This window comes from Leopardus geoffroyi, chromosome B4 (assembly GCF_018350155.1).
Source record: "Leopardus geoffroyi isolate Oge1 chromosome B4, O.geoffroyi_Oge1_pat1.0, whole genome shotgun sequence".
In the NCBI taxonomy this organism is placed as follows: domain Eukaryota; kingdom Metazoa; phylum Chordata; class Mammalia; order Carnivora; family Felidae; genus Leopardus; species Leopardus geoffroyi.
The window spans coordinates 139,855,665-139,871,201 of NC_059341.1; the positions used below are offsets into that span (position 1 = coordinate 139,855,665).

At 58.7% G+C, this 15,537-nt stretch overlaps 1 protein-coding gene across 7 annotated transcripts in view; it reads left to right on the forward strand.

Moving 5' to 3' along the window:
• The window catches only part of TBC1D22A (TBC1 domain family member 22A), a 325,287-nt gene extending 316,557 nt beyond the window's left edge, over positions 1-8,730 (forward strand). For all 7 annotated transcript variants that reach the window (XM_045464835.1, XM_045464837.1, XM_045464843.1 and 4 more), the window contains one exon: positions 8,195-8,730. In XM_045464835.1, coding sequence (XP_045320791.1) covers positions 8,195-8,323 — 129 coding nt within the window. In that variant the 3' untranslated portion in view covers positions 8,324-8,730. The remainder of the gene's footprint in view (positions 1-8,194) is intronic.
• The last annotated feature ends 6,807 nt before the right edge of the window (positions 8,731-15,537 follow it).

The window sequence follows — 15,537 nt, forward strand, 5'->3', positions numbered from 1 at the left end:
CACTGGAGGTGGTGAGCAGGCCTCCTCCTGGACGTGCGCGTCCTTCCCTAGTGGGCCCTCCGCGAGGACGCCTCCGCAATGACATCTTGCCGTGCCCTGTCTGTGACTAGCCGCCTGGCCCCACGTCCCTCAAGGTGGAAAGGTGCCCACGGGAGGAGGCGACTTTGATCGCCGTGTCGGGACTTCGGGTACTCCCTGTGTGTGGACAGGACGCCCCTTGGTGAGTGTGGACACGAGAAGTGGAAAGGCTGCCTGGATTGGGGCACTCGCGCCAAGCTCGTGTTTTCAGGACCCAAATTCTGTTTAGAATTCCTTTTTTGGAAAAGAAATATCAAATTAACTATAAGGACAGCGTGCCTCCCTGAGCCATCGGGGCCTCAGATCGCTCTACGACGGTGTCACCTTCGATTCTGCACCTCGTGGAAGGCTGTCACCAGCGGGTTGGCCAGCCTGGCAGCTGGCCGTCCGTCCCAGCCGGCTGTCACCAGCTTCTATTTTTAGCCCTGGTTTGGTCCAGAACTTGACAGGATTGTCAAACTAATAACTGGATTGTCAAAGAAGTCAGCTGTCGTAGGTCAGGGGGTGGGGGTGGAAGCGGCCCCAGGGGTGGCCGGGCGCCGGGCGGCCACGTCGGGCAAGTGGGTGCTACCCAGCCACTTCTCCATCCTGGAGGTCAGGTGAGGACGTGACTGTGAGGACATCACAGCGTAGCCACCACCCTGGAGAGGGCAGGGAGGCTCCCTTCTTGGGCTGGGTCAGTCACTGGTGGGGACGCAGGAGAGGACTTGGCGGGTCCTTCCGCACGGGCGGGAGCTTGGCCAGAGGACTGGCCTTCCCTAGCGGTGACTTGTGTGTCCACCGCATGTCAGGTTGTGTCCTGTATTCTTCCATCTGTTGACGTAAAGGGCACCATGTGGGATGGAGAGAGAAGGGCTAAGACAAAGAAGGGAGGGCCCCTCCTGCAGCCGTGGCTGGTGCCCAGACACCGAGGATTGGGGGCGGGACAGAGACGTGGTTTACCAGGTCTGGCCCCCCGCCTCCTTGAGGGACTTTCTGGCTCCCCCAGCGTCACCCCACCCACCACCTTAGCCTCCGCCGTCTGACCGCCAGCCTGGGGCTGCAGGGCTCCGGTGAGATGCCCTTCTAGGTTTGAGAGGAGAGTGGGGACACAGGACGGGGCGGTGCCTCCGAGCACCCAGCCCCGCAGGCAGCGAGCGCCGTGTGGTGGTCAGGCCCCCACGCCCAGCCTGCTTGACTCTGCTTTCTGCAGCCTCAGTATCCCGTGGCACTGGGGGTGGGGGTCCCCCAGGATCCTTGTAGACATGAGGGGTGGGTGCCCCCAGGGTTGGTCGTCACGGTCGCCGTGCAGTGCGGTGCTTGGCACAAAGTGAGCAACGCACAGAGGGCAGCTTTGTGGTTGACCGACCGCGGATGCACACGACGGCCCCGGGTGGCCATGACAGGCTGAATAGCAGTCCAGTCCACGCCAGCCACTGCCACACCTGCTCCCACAGACCCGTGGGGACACTTGGAGCAGGGCAGGCGCTGTCCCCGTGGGAAGCGATCCTGGCCCAGGTGGGCCGCCAGGAGCAGACGCGAGAGGACCGCGGCGGGAGAGGAGCCACGCCGTTCCAGGGAAGATGGCCCAACGGGTCCCGGCTCCCGTGCTCGCCCTGCGTGCCCGCCCCGCCCCTTCCCCGCCCCCGGGGGTGCCCAGCGAGGCCCAGCCCGGAGCTCCCGGCGTCCGTTAGCATTCTCCCCGTGCCGCCGGCACTGCGGCAGACGCCTCAACCCCTTCTGGTATAATTTAATCCGGGCCGCTTTTTTATGTGCTGTTTTACACGTGTACTCACCAAGAACAGAGATTTTATGTTGAATATGGATCAGACCCTAGCAGCTCCTGCACGGGCAGGAATACAAATGACCTGTCCCTCTGCCGGCTGTCAGGGGCCATGGCTTCGGGGGACCATGACCCCCGACCCCTGCAGTGTGTGGTCCGAGGCGCTGCCCAGGAGCAGGGCGGGCGGGAGGCTGGCTGCAGTGGCCCGACCGGCCCTGTGCTCACAGAGGGCGCACGTCAGCGCCCGGGGGACACTGGTACCGATCCACCTTCAGCTGTGAGTAGGCGTGGCAGTGGTGGCCTGGTGGTGGCAACGGTGACAGCATGGCAACGGGCTCCCGCGTGCCAGGCATCGTGCCGCCCGGGTGTGCTGACTCCATTCTCAGTACAGCCCTGTGAGGGACTGCTCCTGTGTCCTCCGAGGGGCTGTGAGTAGTGCCCGGGACCTTGGGGTGGACAGGATGACGGTGACGCGGCCGACGCCTTCCTGTAGCACCTGTTCTGCAGCCAGCTCAGCTCTGACACGCAGGCCCTCGAGCCTGGAGGCCGTCCCGGTCACAGTCCCCACCTCCTAGATGAGGGGCTCAACTCCCGGGGTTGCCGGCTGCCTGGGCTGTGGCCTCGCCTTGCGCTGTGGGTTCCAAGCCACCCAGGGCCTGGCTCCAGGCGTCCGGCCTGCCTGTGCCTTGGTCTCCTCCCCCAGAAGACTGGCTGGGAGGTGCCCAAGGCCCACCCACCAGCAGCCCCATGCTGCTGCCCTGCGCCCCCAGGCCCCCCCGGGTGACACCAGGGCCTGCCTTGCAGATGGCCGGAGTGCCCAAGCCGTGAGGTTTTCTAGCCAAGCTGCACAAATCGAACGTCGGAATGTGGACGGAAAAGGGAGTTAAACCAATTAGCCCTGCTACCTGACTCGTGTGTCAGCGAGGGACTCCTGTTTCTTCCTTCCCAGTTAAGGGAGAGATAATAAGGGTCGGCAAATGGGCCCTTTTAGCCCCGTCGTGACTAATTTATTCATCTCTGCGAGTTGGCAATTTGTAAACCCCTGACTCGAACAGCTTCCAAGCTGACCTCTGTGCGCTCTGTGCCACACGGAGGAGCAGGCATCGATGTGTTCCGCCCTTCCCGCTGTCTGTGGGGGCCTTCCGGTATGTTCTCTCTGCCAGGGGGTCCACGGAGAAAGGCCCTGGTCCACGCCCATCTGCAGGCCAGGCTGCTCGCCGTGGGTGGGGGGTGGGGGCAGTAGGCACAGCTGGAAAGTGGTGTTCTTCGTGTTCCTCAGAGCAGGGCCGTCCTGTGGAGCGTCATCCCTGCCATGTGGGAAGTCTTAAATTTTCTGGTGGCCCCACAGAAGTGGAGAAAACCAGGTGAAATTAGCTAATATTTTATTTGACCCAGAAATCGGAAATACCATCTTTCAACCTGTAATCAACATGAGCGCTATTAAGAAGCACTTTACAGATTTTGTGCAGACTTCCTACTAGAAGCCCAGAATTTGCTCTCTGTGATGGGTACCTGAGGGGCTCTGTGGTGGCCGGGCTGACAGGAGGCCCTTCTTCCTAGAAGTCTGGGGTGCGCTCTCCGTGACGCACACCCATGGGGGCTCGGCGGTGGCTGGCGGACAGGAGGGCCGGTCATGACTGCGCAGGACCGAATGTCATGCATTTCGTGGTCACGTACCTGTCTGTCGCCCGGTCCCCACCTCTGCACATGCTGGCTCAGGTGCCCCTTCAGGCTGGGCCCCTGGGGGCAGAGCTGCTGGCTTTTGCTGCGTTGTGCTGGGCACACAGGCCACGCTCGGTGCGCAGTCACGAGCAAAGGGACGGACGGACGGATGAGGTCAGGAGCGTCTGCCCTTCCTGGGTCCTTTCCTGTCCTTTCTCGCCCGGTGGCTCCTGACTTGCCATTCCAGCAGGAGACACCTGCTTACGCCTCCACCGGGTGCTGGCCACACCACTTCCTCTCTTCCGCAGACAGACCCAACTTCCTGTCGCCCAGGGAGGGCCAGACACCTTCACTGGCCAAGGGGTGTGTTCTTGGGGCCTGGAGCCTGGAGCCCTGTGGCCAAGCAACCGGGCAGCGTCCCTCCGAGCGGCCCCGGATCTGTCAGCTGCAGGGGGAGGCCGAGGGGCTTGCAGAGAGAGCCCCGTCCAGGTGTGATCCAGGCACAGAGCAGAGCGATGTCTCGGCCCCTGTCTCTGGTGCACCTGACAGCTTATGCTCGGTCGCTCCTTGGGTAGATTTTAAGGTAAATATAACTCATTTTGTACCTGACGTTAGAACTTGAAAATCTGGGCCAAAGAGGCCGAGAAGCAGTGTCCTCTCCTGTTCGCTGGCGGCCTCAGGATGACCAGCCTCGGTGCCACCGCGCAGGCTCAGGGCCTCCCCGGGTCCATGGCTGCGGGTCAGCACCTTGGATGCATTTCCTCCCTCGGACATTTGTCCCCCGAACCCGCTGCGTGCCTGCGCTGCCCCTCTGGGCGGACCATCCAGCGAGAATTGCATTTCTTGTTAAACTTACCTGCTAAACTATCTGTGTTTCCCACGGATGATCACTTATTTATCAAAACTGCTGCTCCCACCACTACCACTCTTACTTTGACCACGAGCGGTGACTGTGGCGAGGATGACCGAGTGCTAACAGGGACTGAATCCTAGGAACCACCCCGTAGTGGTGGGTCCTCGCAGCCGCGGGGGACACTTAGTTTGTGCTTTGTACCTACGGACACTGTCACGGGCACTCTGCACGCGTTCACGACCCAGGGAGGGAGGGACGTTCTTGTCCCCGTTGACACATGAGGGTTGAGGTACAGAGTCGGGAGGCTCGCCCAGGGTCGTGTGACCAACCGAGGCAGGACTGGGATCTGAGCCCCCTTGGCGGGCAGGCTCACTGGGCCGCCAAGCACTGACACCGAGCGCCACCACGGCCCGGACGTTTTGTTTCAGGGGTACAGGGATGCCTGCACTTAGACGTCACAGAGGAGGCCGGTCACCCTGTGGCAGAGGGCCGTGGGGTCATGACGGCAGCAGAGCGGGGCTTGGACCCAGGTCCTCTGACGGCTGAGCCGTAGCCTGCCGCCCCCTCGCCCTGCCACTTCGGCCCACGCTCCGGGGAGCCTCCGCAAGGGGCCAGCCAAACAGAGAGCTCTGGGGGCTTGGGAGGGGCCCCGGCCCACTCTCCTGGAGCCCAGGTGTGCTGGTGTGTCACCATTGCGTCCTTCCCGGGACACACATGTAATCCTGCTTTGCACATGGCGGTGTGATTCATCAGGCTGGAAAAATAAAACCCTGTTGGTGAGAAGCACCTGAAGTGAAAACATTTGCTGTCTCACGTTAGCAGGTTCCTCTTGGAACCCACCCATTTCCAGGTGGAAGGTGTCCTGTGCCGTGCTGTTTGTGGTGGTGAGCTGCTGGGAACGGCCAGCTCGGGGCTTCTGACCCGCTTCCCCGGGGGCTTGCAACAACACCCCTGCCTGTGCCGGGGCTGTGTGCACCTGACCCGCCGGTACCTGGGAGGGGGGCACTGGTGGCCTCCACGGGGGATGGCCTGTGACAGGGAAGTCTGGCTGCCATCCACAGGCTCACGACGGAGCATCAGGGTGTCCGGAGTGCGGGCCAAGCCGCTCCTCATCCCGAGAGGCGGGCCGTTATGTCCAGGCCCACCCCTGGGATTCCGGGCTGGCTGTCCCATGGCTTGACCTGGGTGTTAGTGGGGTTCCAGAGCTCCCCGGCTGATTCTGAGGTGCGGACAGGGCTCAGAAGCGCAGACCTCCAGGTGTGCGGGCGGGGCCCTCTCCCTGCGGACAGCACAGGTCAGGTGCCCACGGAGCACGTGGTAACGGGCTACTGTGAACGGCAGGTGCCCCGGGACGCACTCTTGCTGCGGCTGTGTTGACAAGCGGCATCTCGCGGAGCACCGGGGAGAGACTTACAGGGACCCGACTCGTCTGATTTCTTAGGACGGCAGCGTCGTGAGCCAACCTTCCTCTCCTTGTCACTTGTCATGTCTGCTCACAGGGCAGGGCGCTGTTGATGGAGCTCCGTTTCGTCTTTCTGCGGTTTGTGGGACGCAGCCCTTCCTGTCCACCGTTGCTTCAAAGGCAGACCCCCCCCCCCCACCCAGGGAGGGCCGGACCCCTGGGATGTGACCCGCTGACAGCTTCACGAGCGATGGCCCTTTACCTGAATGATGTGGGTAATGCAAAACAGCTCATGGCCAATAACCGTCCGTGCCTCCCGGATCGGAGCCATCTCTGCCCGGTGCATAAATAAGAGAGGCCTTTTTAAAGAAGAAATCTGTATTTAAGGACGCGTTTGGCTGTGTTCTTTGCCTCCCGTAAAGGTCACCCGGATAGATTTTTCCTTCTTTAGCATTGCAGGCTGCGAGGCGCTGGGCTTTTCTATTCTCCCTCCATCCAGTGAACCTGGGGGACTAAATTAGATTCTGAAATTGAGTGTGCAGCGGGGTTGGTGAGTTACCGTAATGGGAGGGTATTGCTTCTCACCTCGCAAGTAGCGAGGTCACGATAATATGAAGCGAAGTGGATTAAAAATAAAACCAAAGGTATTTATTTACGACCTGCTCAGAATTGGATTGGCGTCCGTGTAAGTTGCACCTAATGGTGAAAGACAGCAGATTGATGTTGATGTGTCCCTGGGGACATTCTGCCACTGAAATTTGCTCCGTGAATTCAATTTCAAGGCCCCCACAAAGTATCCCAGATGCAACAGGAAATGGGGTTGAGGAAGGGGTAAAGCGGCAGCGGTGAGGCGCCGGTGCAGGGGGGTCCTGGGGGCGGCTCGTGGGCGGGGGAGCGCCCTGCACGGCACAGCAGACACGAGGCGCCGCGCGGCTCCGCGCCGGCCCCTGGCGGGAACTGAGACCCCACCCTGCGGATGAGGAGCCTGAGGCCCTCCGCGCCCCCGAGGCGGGCAGTGGCGGGTGTGAGTCCAGATGTGCTGCGGAGCCCGAGGCCTGAGCGCTCCCAGCGCTGGCCCACAGATGAAGGGGTGGGGCTCGGAGAGGAGGGTCCGCCCAGGGCTGGGCCAGGATGTGAATGGAGCACCTGCCTCTCTCTCTCTCTCTCTCTCTCTCTCTCTCTCTCTCTCTCTCGGCAGCCCCTCCTCATGCCTCCGACCCTCTGGTCGCAGCCTTGCGGGGACAGGAGCCTTGGCGGGTGGGGCCTGTGTGAGTCTCCCCTTCGGCAGGCAGGGAGGGGCAGCCCCAGTCTGGGGCCCTCCCTGTGCCCTGTTCCCTGCTGGGACTTTGGAGGAGTGGCACCAGCCCCTTGGAACCCCAGCCACCCTTTGGGCTCACTTGGGTCTGGTCTGACGGGCTGGGCGGGTGGGAGGGGCCAGAGCCGGCAGGTATCTGCATGGTGCCAGCCTGCCCCCTGAGAGGGAGTCTGGCCTCCAGCCTTGCCCTGACCCCATGACCCAGGCCCCCATTCCTCCTCCCTGGAGACCCCCCCCCCCCCCGACCCGGGAAGCCATCCTGGCCACACAGCCCTCCCCAGTCCTGCTAAACCCCCCTGGGTGCTGGGGCCTGTGCCCCCAAGACCCACCCCGCCCTTGGTGGTGTCGCTGGTTGCTCTGGATGAGGACTATGGTCCGTCAGAGGAGCTGATCAGTGTGCAGGGAGGGCTGCGTGTATCGCTGAGGCCCTGGGCCGTGTTTTTCCTGTCCAGCACCTTCCTCCGTATCTCTGACTCTGGTTTCCAAACCGTGGGCTCTTGAGATAGTTCCTGTGTCCTATGGGGGTGGGCTGGGGGCAGCCGAGGGTCTGCAGCCTGGTCTTTCCTGGAAACAGAGTATCAAGTGAAGACAGTGACAGGGGCTCCACGGTGTGTCCCCCCCGCCCACCCAGCAGGGGCACACATCTGTCCATGATGGCCCTAGTGTCCCTGCTGAAGGAATGTCACCGGAGGCACAGAAATCTGGGCCCGAAGTCCACCCAGGCCAGGGGGTTGAGGGCCCTACTTCTGGATTCTGCAGGGTCTTGGGCTGGGGTGGCGCACCTGCAGCCAGCCAGCACCCCCACCCAGACCAGCACCCGCACCGTGGAGTGCGAGGGGTCCGTTCAGAGAGGTCACAACTGTGAAGCGTGGGTAGCACTGCCCTCCGCATCCCAGCAGCATCGCCAAAAAGGGATGGGGGGGGGGCACATGAGGGCCTTCCTCCTGGCCACGGGGCTTGGGGCCTTTCAGGGTACAGAGGGGAGGGGACGCGATTCACGGTGTCTAGGAAGCTGTGAGCCCCCTCTGGCTCATCCCCACTGCTGGCCAGTCCCCACCGAGGGGAGCCTCCGCCCCGCTACTGGTCACCTCCTCTGACCCGGGCTTGTCTGTCTCCCCCCAGGAGCTGCTGCTTTTCCTTCAGAACCTGCCCACGGCCCACTGGGGCGATGAAGACATCAGCCTGCTGCTGGCGGAGGCCTACCGCCTGAAGTTTGCTTTCGCGGATGCCCCCAATCACTACAAGAAGTGAGCCAGGGCCAGCACAGCCGTGGCTGCGGGCCGGTGGCCAAGGAGAGGCCTTGTTGGAGCGGCCTGCCCTCCAGGGGGCTGGCCAGGCCCGGGCGCAGGGGAGGGCTGGGGCCTGGCCGGGGGCGCCTCTGTTGCCTGAGATACCAAAGAGAGCCAGGGGAGGGTCTTGGCCGCTCAGGGGGCCAGAGGTGGGCGGGCGTCTCCCTCCCTGTCCCCGGAGCGTCCTTGCCAAATGACCACCTCCTGGAGCCCCCAGGGCGCGGCAGCCCGAGAGCCAGACCCTCTGGGAGAGGCCTGCTGTCTGGTGCCAGGGGCAGAAGGAGGTGGTGGCCATCTCATACCTGCTTTGAAATGCAAAAATTCTATTCTGTTGAGTGAAAGAGAATAAAATATAGACAAAATAAGAAGCGAACCGCCCTAACCTGTGAAGTCTCCGTCCCCACAGGGCTTCTGGGCGTTGGCCTTGTTCCTGTAACTGCCATCACTTTCCCTGTGGCTGTCCCTTCTCGCTTGGTGAGGCTCTGGCTTGGGAGCAGGGGGGAGGAGCGGAGTAAAGGCCCTGCTTTGCATCCCGTCCTCTTCAAAAGGAGCCCTCAGCCCTCAGGAGCCCCTGTGCTGTTCCGCCGGGAGGTGAGGGGCTCAGGGCCCTGTGGCCCCGGGGACGAGCCACGCAGGCTGAGGCCGGGGACCCCGCACCCTGTGCTGGGCCCGCGGGATGGGCAGGGTCCGGCCTCGATAATCGGAGCTCTCGTACCACTCGCCTCAGCCTGGCCGCACCTTCCACGTCTCCGGCGGGTTACAGACATGCTTGCTCCCCGCCGTTCGTTGGTCACCAAGCAGAGAGCCGAAGTGCGGAAGGTTCTGGACTGGCCTGCCTGGGGCTCTGCGGGGTCCCGGCACACTTCCACCCACCCCTGCCTGTGCAGGCGTGTGGCTGGCAGGGACGTGGATGCTCCGAGGCTCTGGGGACAACTCCGACCCCTGAGCCGGGACAGGCCCTTGTCCTTGGCACCTGCTTCTGGTCCTGGAACAGCCAGGCCAGTGCCCCGTGTTGGCACAGCTCGGCGTGAGGATGCTGCGGGGAGGCTGCAAACGGGACTTGAGTACATACACACGTGTGACATGTGTGTCCTTTTTCTCATTAAAAACATTCCTGGGTCATTACATGTGGTGTGGAAATCAGCACAAAATGCTTTGTGAATGGGAGGTGCTCCCAGGTCAGCAGAGGGGTCGCCTCAGAGCCCCAGCCCCTGGGGTGGGGGGCTCCTCTCCGGCACCCAGCGGCCCTCCGGCCTGCACCCCTTCTCAGCCGGGGCACCCGGTTCCAGGAAGAGCCGCCCATGGCCGTGTGCAGGCAGCCCCTCCCCCACCCCGGCCCCCAGGAACCGCTGTCTCAGCTCAGAGCGCTCCGTGCGGCCAAGGTGTTGGGCCCCCCAAACATCTGCCTCTCGAGGCCGTTTGTTCTTCAAACAGGAGGATCTGCGACTTTAAATGAGGTTCCGCATGGATTTTCCTGCGCGTGTGTGTCTGACCCTGAAGTTGAACGCAGGCTTGTTGATGCGCGAGTGCCTATGAGTCTGAGCAGGTCGATTTGGAACGATTAAAGGGTGTTCTGTCTGGAATACGATGTGTTCAAATGGGAATAAAGATGCAGTGAACCCCCAGCCTCTGCCTGGTTCAAGGACTCTCCTAGGAGAGCGGGGGGGCCCAGGGACAGCGGAGGGTGGGGCGTGTGTGCCAGACCTGACCCGGGCGTGACCTGACCCGGGGGGACCTCTCAGGGAGATAGAGGTTCAAGGCAGAGCAGGGGTCAGTCGTACTCGGGTTGGGCCCCAAACCCCACCCCTGCACCGCTGGGGGTCACCTCCAGGCCGGCCTCCCCACCCTGCCACAGAGTCGAGTGCCTTCCGGGACCCGGGATGTAGCCATCCCTGCTTCCTGGCTCCCACCCTCTTGGTCCCGTGAGCCCCAGCTTCTCAGCTGCTTTTACGGTGCCCCGTGCCCCTCGGCACCCCACGTCCGCACCTCCCTCCATGGTGGGGACTCCCCAGGCAGTGCTCAGCTCTCTGCTGTCTTATGCCGTCCACTGGTGGGGTGGGGTCAGGTGCCGTCCCTGGGTGGGGGGCAGGAGACCCCGCCGGGTGACAACGCTCACCCTCCCTCTGTGGCTGAGCACCGCGCTGAGCTGGGGCTGACGCCCAGACCTTGTCACTGTGCTCGCGGGACGGAGACGCAGCGGCCCTCCCCGGTTGGAAGGTGGAAGGCTCCGGTGCGAGTCACAGCTCAGAGCTGGCCACCGCTGCTGTTCGTAGTCGCGATTTGTTGGCGTTCGTGGCCCGGCTCTTCGGGCCCACTTCGGGGTCTCAGCCCCCACAGGTGGCTCAAGCCCCGGGGTCCTGAGGTACGACCCTGACCCCCGTCCCCGTGAGCTTCCCCCTGCCAGGCCACCTGGGGAGGCCTTGCCTGTCAGCACTGCTGCCACGTGGAAAGTGCCAGAGACGAGCTCCTGGGGAAGCCGGGTCCCAGCAAGGTCAGACACGCCAGGGAGGGGTGAGGTCCCGGGAGGCAGGGAAAGGTCGGGGTGGAGGCCTGTGCGCCCCAAAGGACGAGCCGGTGGGCAGGGCTTCTGTGCCAGTGCCGAGCCTGGCTCTGAGGTGGGAGGAGCCCCCTCTGTGTTTGAACAGGCCGGTCCCGTCTCTGACGTGCCTGGGCCTCCGGGCGCCGTCTGCCTTGAGCTGGACGTTTCCCACTGGGGCACGGCCGGTGGGTGTGCGGTCAGAGCCACCGTCCTGTGAAGCTTACTCAGGACGTGGGCCACCACTGCTCCGTGTCAGGCAGTGGGGGCCCTCCCGCAGCCTCCCCCGTCCTGCCCACCCCAGCGGACCCTCTCTCCTTTTCCCCCCTGCCTGCTGCTCGTTGGCACCGTGGGTCATGGCTGCCCAGGGGTCTGCCCCGCTCGTCCTCCAGGCCTGCCTCCCTTGTCCAGTAGCCCCTGATTCAGCAGCCGCCACGTGACCACACACAAAGGATCTAACTCCCAGCCTGTCCCCTTGCCAATTGGAAGCTGATTGTTCATCTAGGGAAAAAAACATACATATCCAAATGCATTCCAGACAGATGGGTTTAAACATACAAATTAAAATTCCCTAAAGTGCCCACAATACAAATAGATATTTTTACAACAGGGAGTGGCCAACGGCTTTCCTAGTGTGACGCCAGTGACCACACAACCCAGGCTGATGCAGCGCGGAGCAGCCGTGAGGACGGCCAGCGCCCAGGCGAGGATCAGTGATAGCAAGCTGAGCAGACACGTGAGACGCTTACGTTCCTGAATACGTACAGGGTTCTCGGAAGTAACTCTGGAAATAAGAATGTGCACAGCACAGAAAGCGGGCAATTCTCCAGGAGGAGGGGCACAAGAGGTCAGTAAGACGCGCCCGTCAGTAACAGTCGAGTGGGGGGAGCGGGCATGAGACGTGGGGCTCCGTCGACAGTTGCAGGGAGGCCCTGGGCCGAGCTGGTGGCAGCTTGTTTCGCGACCGTGGAAGACCAGTCTGCTCTGTCTGTCTTTATGTTTTTCTCAGCGGCCTTCGTTGTCGCTTCTACTTTTAGACCAAAGCGTAATGCTCGCAGAAGGGGGCACCTCACAAATCTAGTGCCCCGTGAGTGATCCCCAAGCAGGCACCGGGCTCCACAGCTGTGGTCAAGGAGAGCCCCTGGCCCGCACCCCGCATCTCCCGGGGGGCCCCTCTTCCCAGCGTTCACGCCACCCCAGCTCTGTTGTCTGAAGGAGTTGCACAGGATCCCTCTTGGTGAGCGACTCGCCTTTCCCCGCTTTCTGCTTGTGGACGCCGCGTCTGGGGTAGCTGTGGTTTGTTCCTTTCTGTCGCTTTCCCCTTGTATGAATGGGCCACAACAGATTTGGGTTGTTTCCAGTTTGGGGCTGTTACAAATCCTGCTGCTGTAAACACCGCGTGCGTGTCCCTTGGCACAGCGTCCTGCCGGGTGCTCGTCAGGAAGTAGAATTTCAGGGCCGGGTGGTGTATTTCAGCCACTCTCATAGATGATGGCAGACTCTTTGCCAAAGTGGTTTTCCAGTTTACATTTCCACCGCAGGGCACGAAGGTCCTCGTTCCCCCACGTCCTCACCCACACTCGGGATGGCCTTAGCCGTTCTTGGGGAGGGGGTGTGTCGTATCACTCCCCTTGACCCCAACCTCCCTCACGTCCCCCGGCGCTGGGCAGCGTCTGTTTCCTTCCTGCCGAAAGAAAGAAAGAGCCCTCCAGAGGACACCTCGCAGCGCTAATATCCTAAGTGCTTTCTCCTATCATTAAAATTCGTCAGACATGATTTTAATGACTGCATAATATTGTGTTGCATGGATTAACATAATTCATTTATTCCCTTACTGTACATCAAGTTGCTTCCAGTTTTCTCCCGTTGCCAATGATGCTGTGATGAACATCTATGTTTCTGAGTGCTCTTCCAGCATGGATTTCTAGTAGAGGTGTCCCCTGCTTTTCAAAAGTTTGTATTACCCCACATCACTTTTACGAAAAACCCACATTGGTACCTGTTTTCTCTAACCAGAAGACATCCAGAGAGGACTGTCGCTTTTATGAAAAAAGGCAAAAGGGGAAAATGGCATTCAGCGTTGGTTCCACAACGGGCTGTTTTAGATGCAGCGAGAATGATGTCGCCCAGCTCCTTCCCCACCACCACACTCAGCATCTCAGCATCCGGCTGCCACAGCTCTGAACCATGTCTGTCGGCATCAGTCCCTTATCTCAAGCTACTTTGTGCATCCGTTAGCAAGATGTGCTTGCCCTAAGGCGTCAGAAAAGCCTAAGAGGTGATTTTTTTGGGCCTGGGAATACTGAGACATCTTTTCATATAAGTTAATGTTAATTGTCTCTTTCCGTTATGCCACTTTGGCTTATGGAAGATTTTAGGAATGGTCCACTTTCAGATAGCAGGGGAACCTTGTGATGGGATTCTCCCGTCATTGGCGGGGAGTGGGTGAGTTGGCAGAGAACCCACGGCCCCCCCATCTTCAGGAACCTGCGGCAGGTGGCTGCGGACCTGCTCAGCTGGGTTACTCGGGAATGTCTTAGAAAATGCAAGTTTAAGAAACTATTTAAAATTTAAGGGTAGAAGGGGTGTGCCTGGGTGGTTCAGTTGGTTAAGGGTCCAACTTCAGCTCAGGTCATGATCTCGCGGTTCATGAGTTTGAGCCCCGCGTCAGGCCCTGTGCTGACAGCTCAGAGCCTGGATCCTGCTTTGGATTCTGTGTCTCCCTCTCTCTCTGCCCCTCCTCCATTGACGCTCTGTCTCTGTCTCTCAAAAATAAATAAACCTTAAAAAAATTTTTTTTTAATTTAAGGGTAGAAATAGAGTGTATAACTTCCAGGAGAGGGGAAAAGAAAGCAAATGAACAAAACTGATCAAGTCCAGAGAAGCTGGGAAAGAGGATCTGGAAAAAGCAAAGGGACAATGTGGTAAATAGCATGGGCCGTGTAAGTCCATGTAAGCAAGGGGTCATGGTAACTTAAACTCACCTGTGCAAAGAGATTCGCATCATACTTTTTAAAGCCCCATAAAATCCAGTAACATACTGTTTACAAGAGATACACCTAGGCACAAAGTTTGAAATAAAAGGATGAAAAAAATTAGTGTGAGAAATATTAACCAAAAGAAAGCATGGCCGAGAATATCTGTGTTCTCCTAAAACGTATTTGAAGAGCATTCACAGGACAAAGGGGCACGTATGTCCTACGATCACAGAGCATGCCAGTCTCTGGTCTGTGTCAATAAAAAAACGTAGCCCCATCTGAAAGCAAAGAGCGACACAACTGTGGACAAAGATCGGCCTTTCCACGGCGCATGGGATGTGCTAACACACCTCTTGCAGAAAATGTGGACTGAGCAGGGGAAAGTTTAAAAAGGAGAGATTTAAAGAAAAATCATTTTTTGATCTAATAGAATTTTGCTTTCCACAAACAATGTGCATTTACTTCTAGCACATGAGAAACACTTAGAAACGTTTGACCTGTCACAAAGGAAATTTTAAGAACCCAAAGCCTCAATAGTATACAGGCCCATAAGTTCTGTCCAGAGTGCGATAATGTTAAAAATCAAAACCAATGAGAGAAAACTTAAATGCCAAAAACTCCCATCTACATATAATTAACCTCCTAAAGTATAAGTGGAATCATACTGGAAATTACAAAATGACAGTAAGAAACTAAAGTAGCAGACTTGGGGGATGCAGCTAACACGGTAATTAGAGGAAAATTTATAGCCTTAAAAATATATTCTTAGAAGACAATAGATACTTAAAAGAATTTAGCTCCACATTCAATTTAAGCTGGAAATAGAATATGAGAGCAAAAGTGCAAAAAAAGAAAAACCATGAAGATTAGCATGATACAGAAGCAGAAGTTGCTGGAAGAGAAAACAGCACAAATAATGGAAATGAGTAACAAATGGAAAGAACAGAGGAACAGCACAGCTGCACCAGAGTGGGGTCTTGGTCTGCTTTGTAGTTGGTGCATCTCCTGCTTTCAGAAATAGCACTTGCACATTGTAAAGGCTGAATAAATGTTTGTTGAATGAAGAAGAGACACATTTCTAAAGGATATAATCCATATTAGAAGAAAAAAGGCAACTACAGCTGAAGAGACTTTAAAAATAAGCATCAAGAGAATGAGAAGATGGGCGCCTGGGTGGCTCAGTCAGTTAAGCATCCGATTTCAGCTTAGGTCATGATCTCACAGTTAGTGGGTTTGAACCCCACATTGGGGTCTGTGCTGACAGCTCGGAGCCTGGAGCCTGCTTCAGATTCTGTGTCTCCCTCTGTCTCTGCCCCTCCCCCACTTACACTCTCTCTCTCTCTCTCTCTCTTTCTCTCTCTCAAAAATAAATAAACATTTTCAAAAAGAGGGGGCACTTGGATGGCTGAGTCGGTTAAACGTCCATCTTCGGCTCAAGTCATGATTTTATAGTTTGTGAGTTCAAGCCCCACGTTGGGCTCTGTGCTGACAGCTCGGAGCCCGGAGCCTGTCTTCAGATGCTGTGTCTCCCTCTCTCTCTGCCCCTCCCCTGCTCGTGCTGTCTCTCTCTCTCTTTCTCTCAAAAATAAATAAAACAAAATTTAAAAAAAAACATTAAAAAAAAGAATGAGAAGACAAGCCACATATGGGCAGAAAATCATT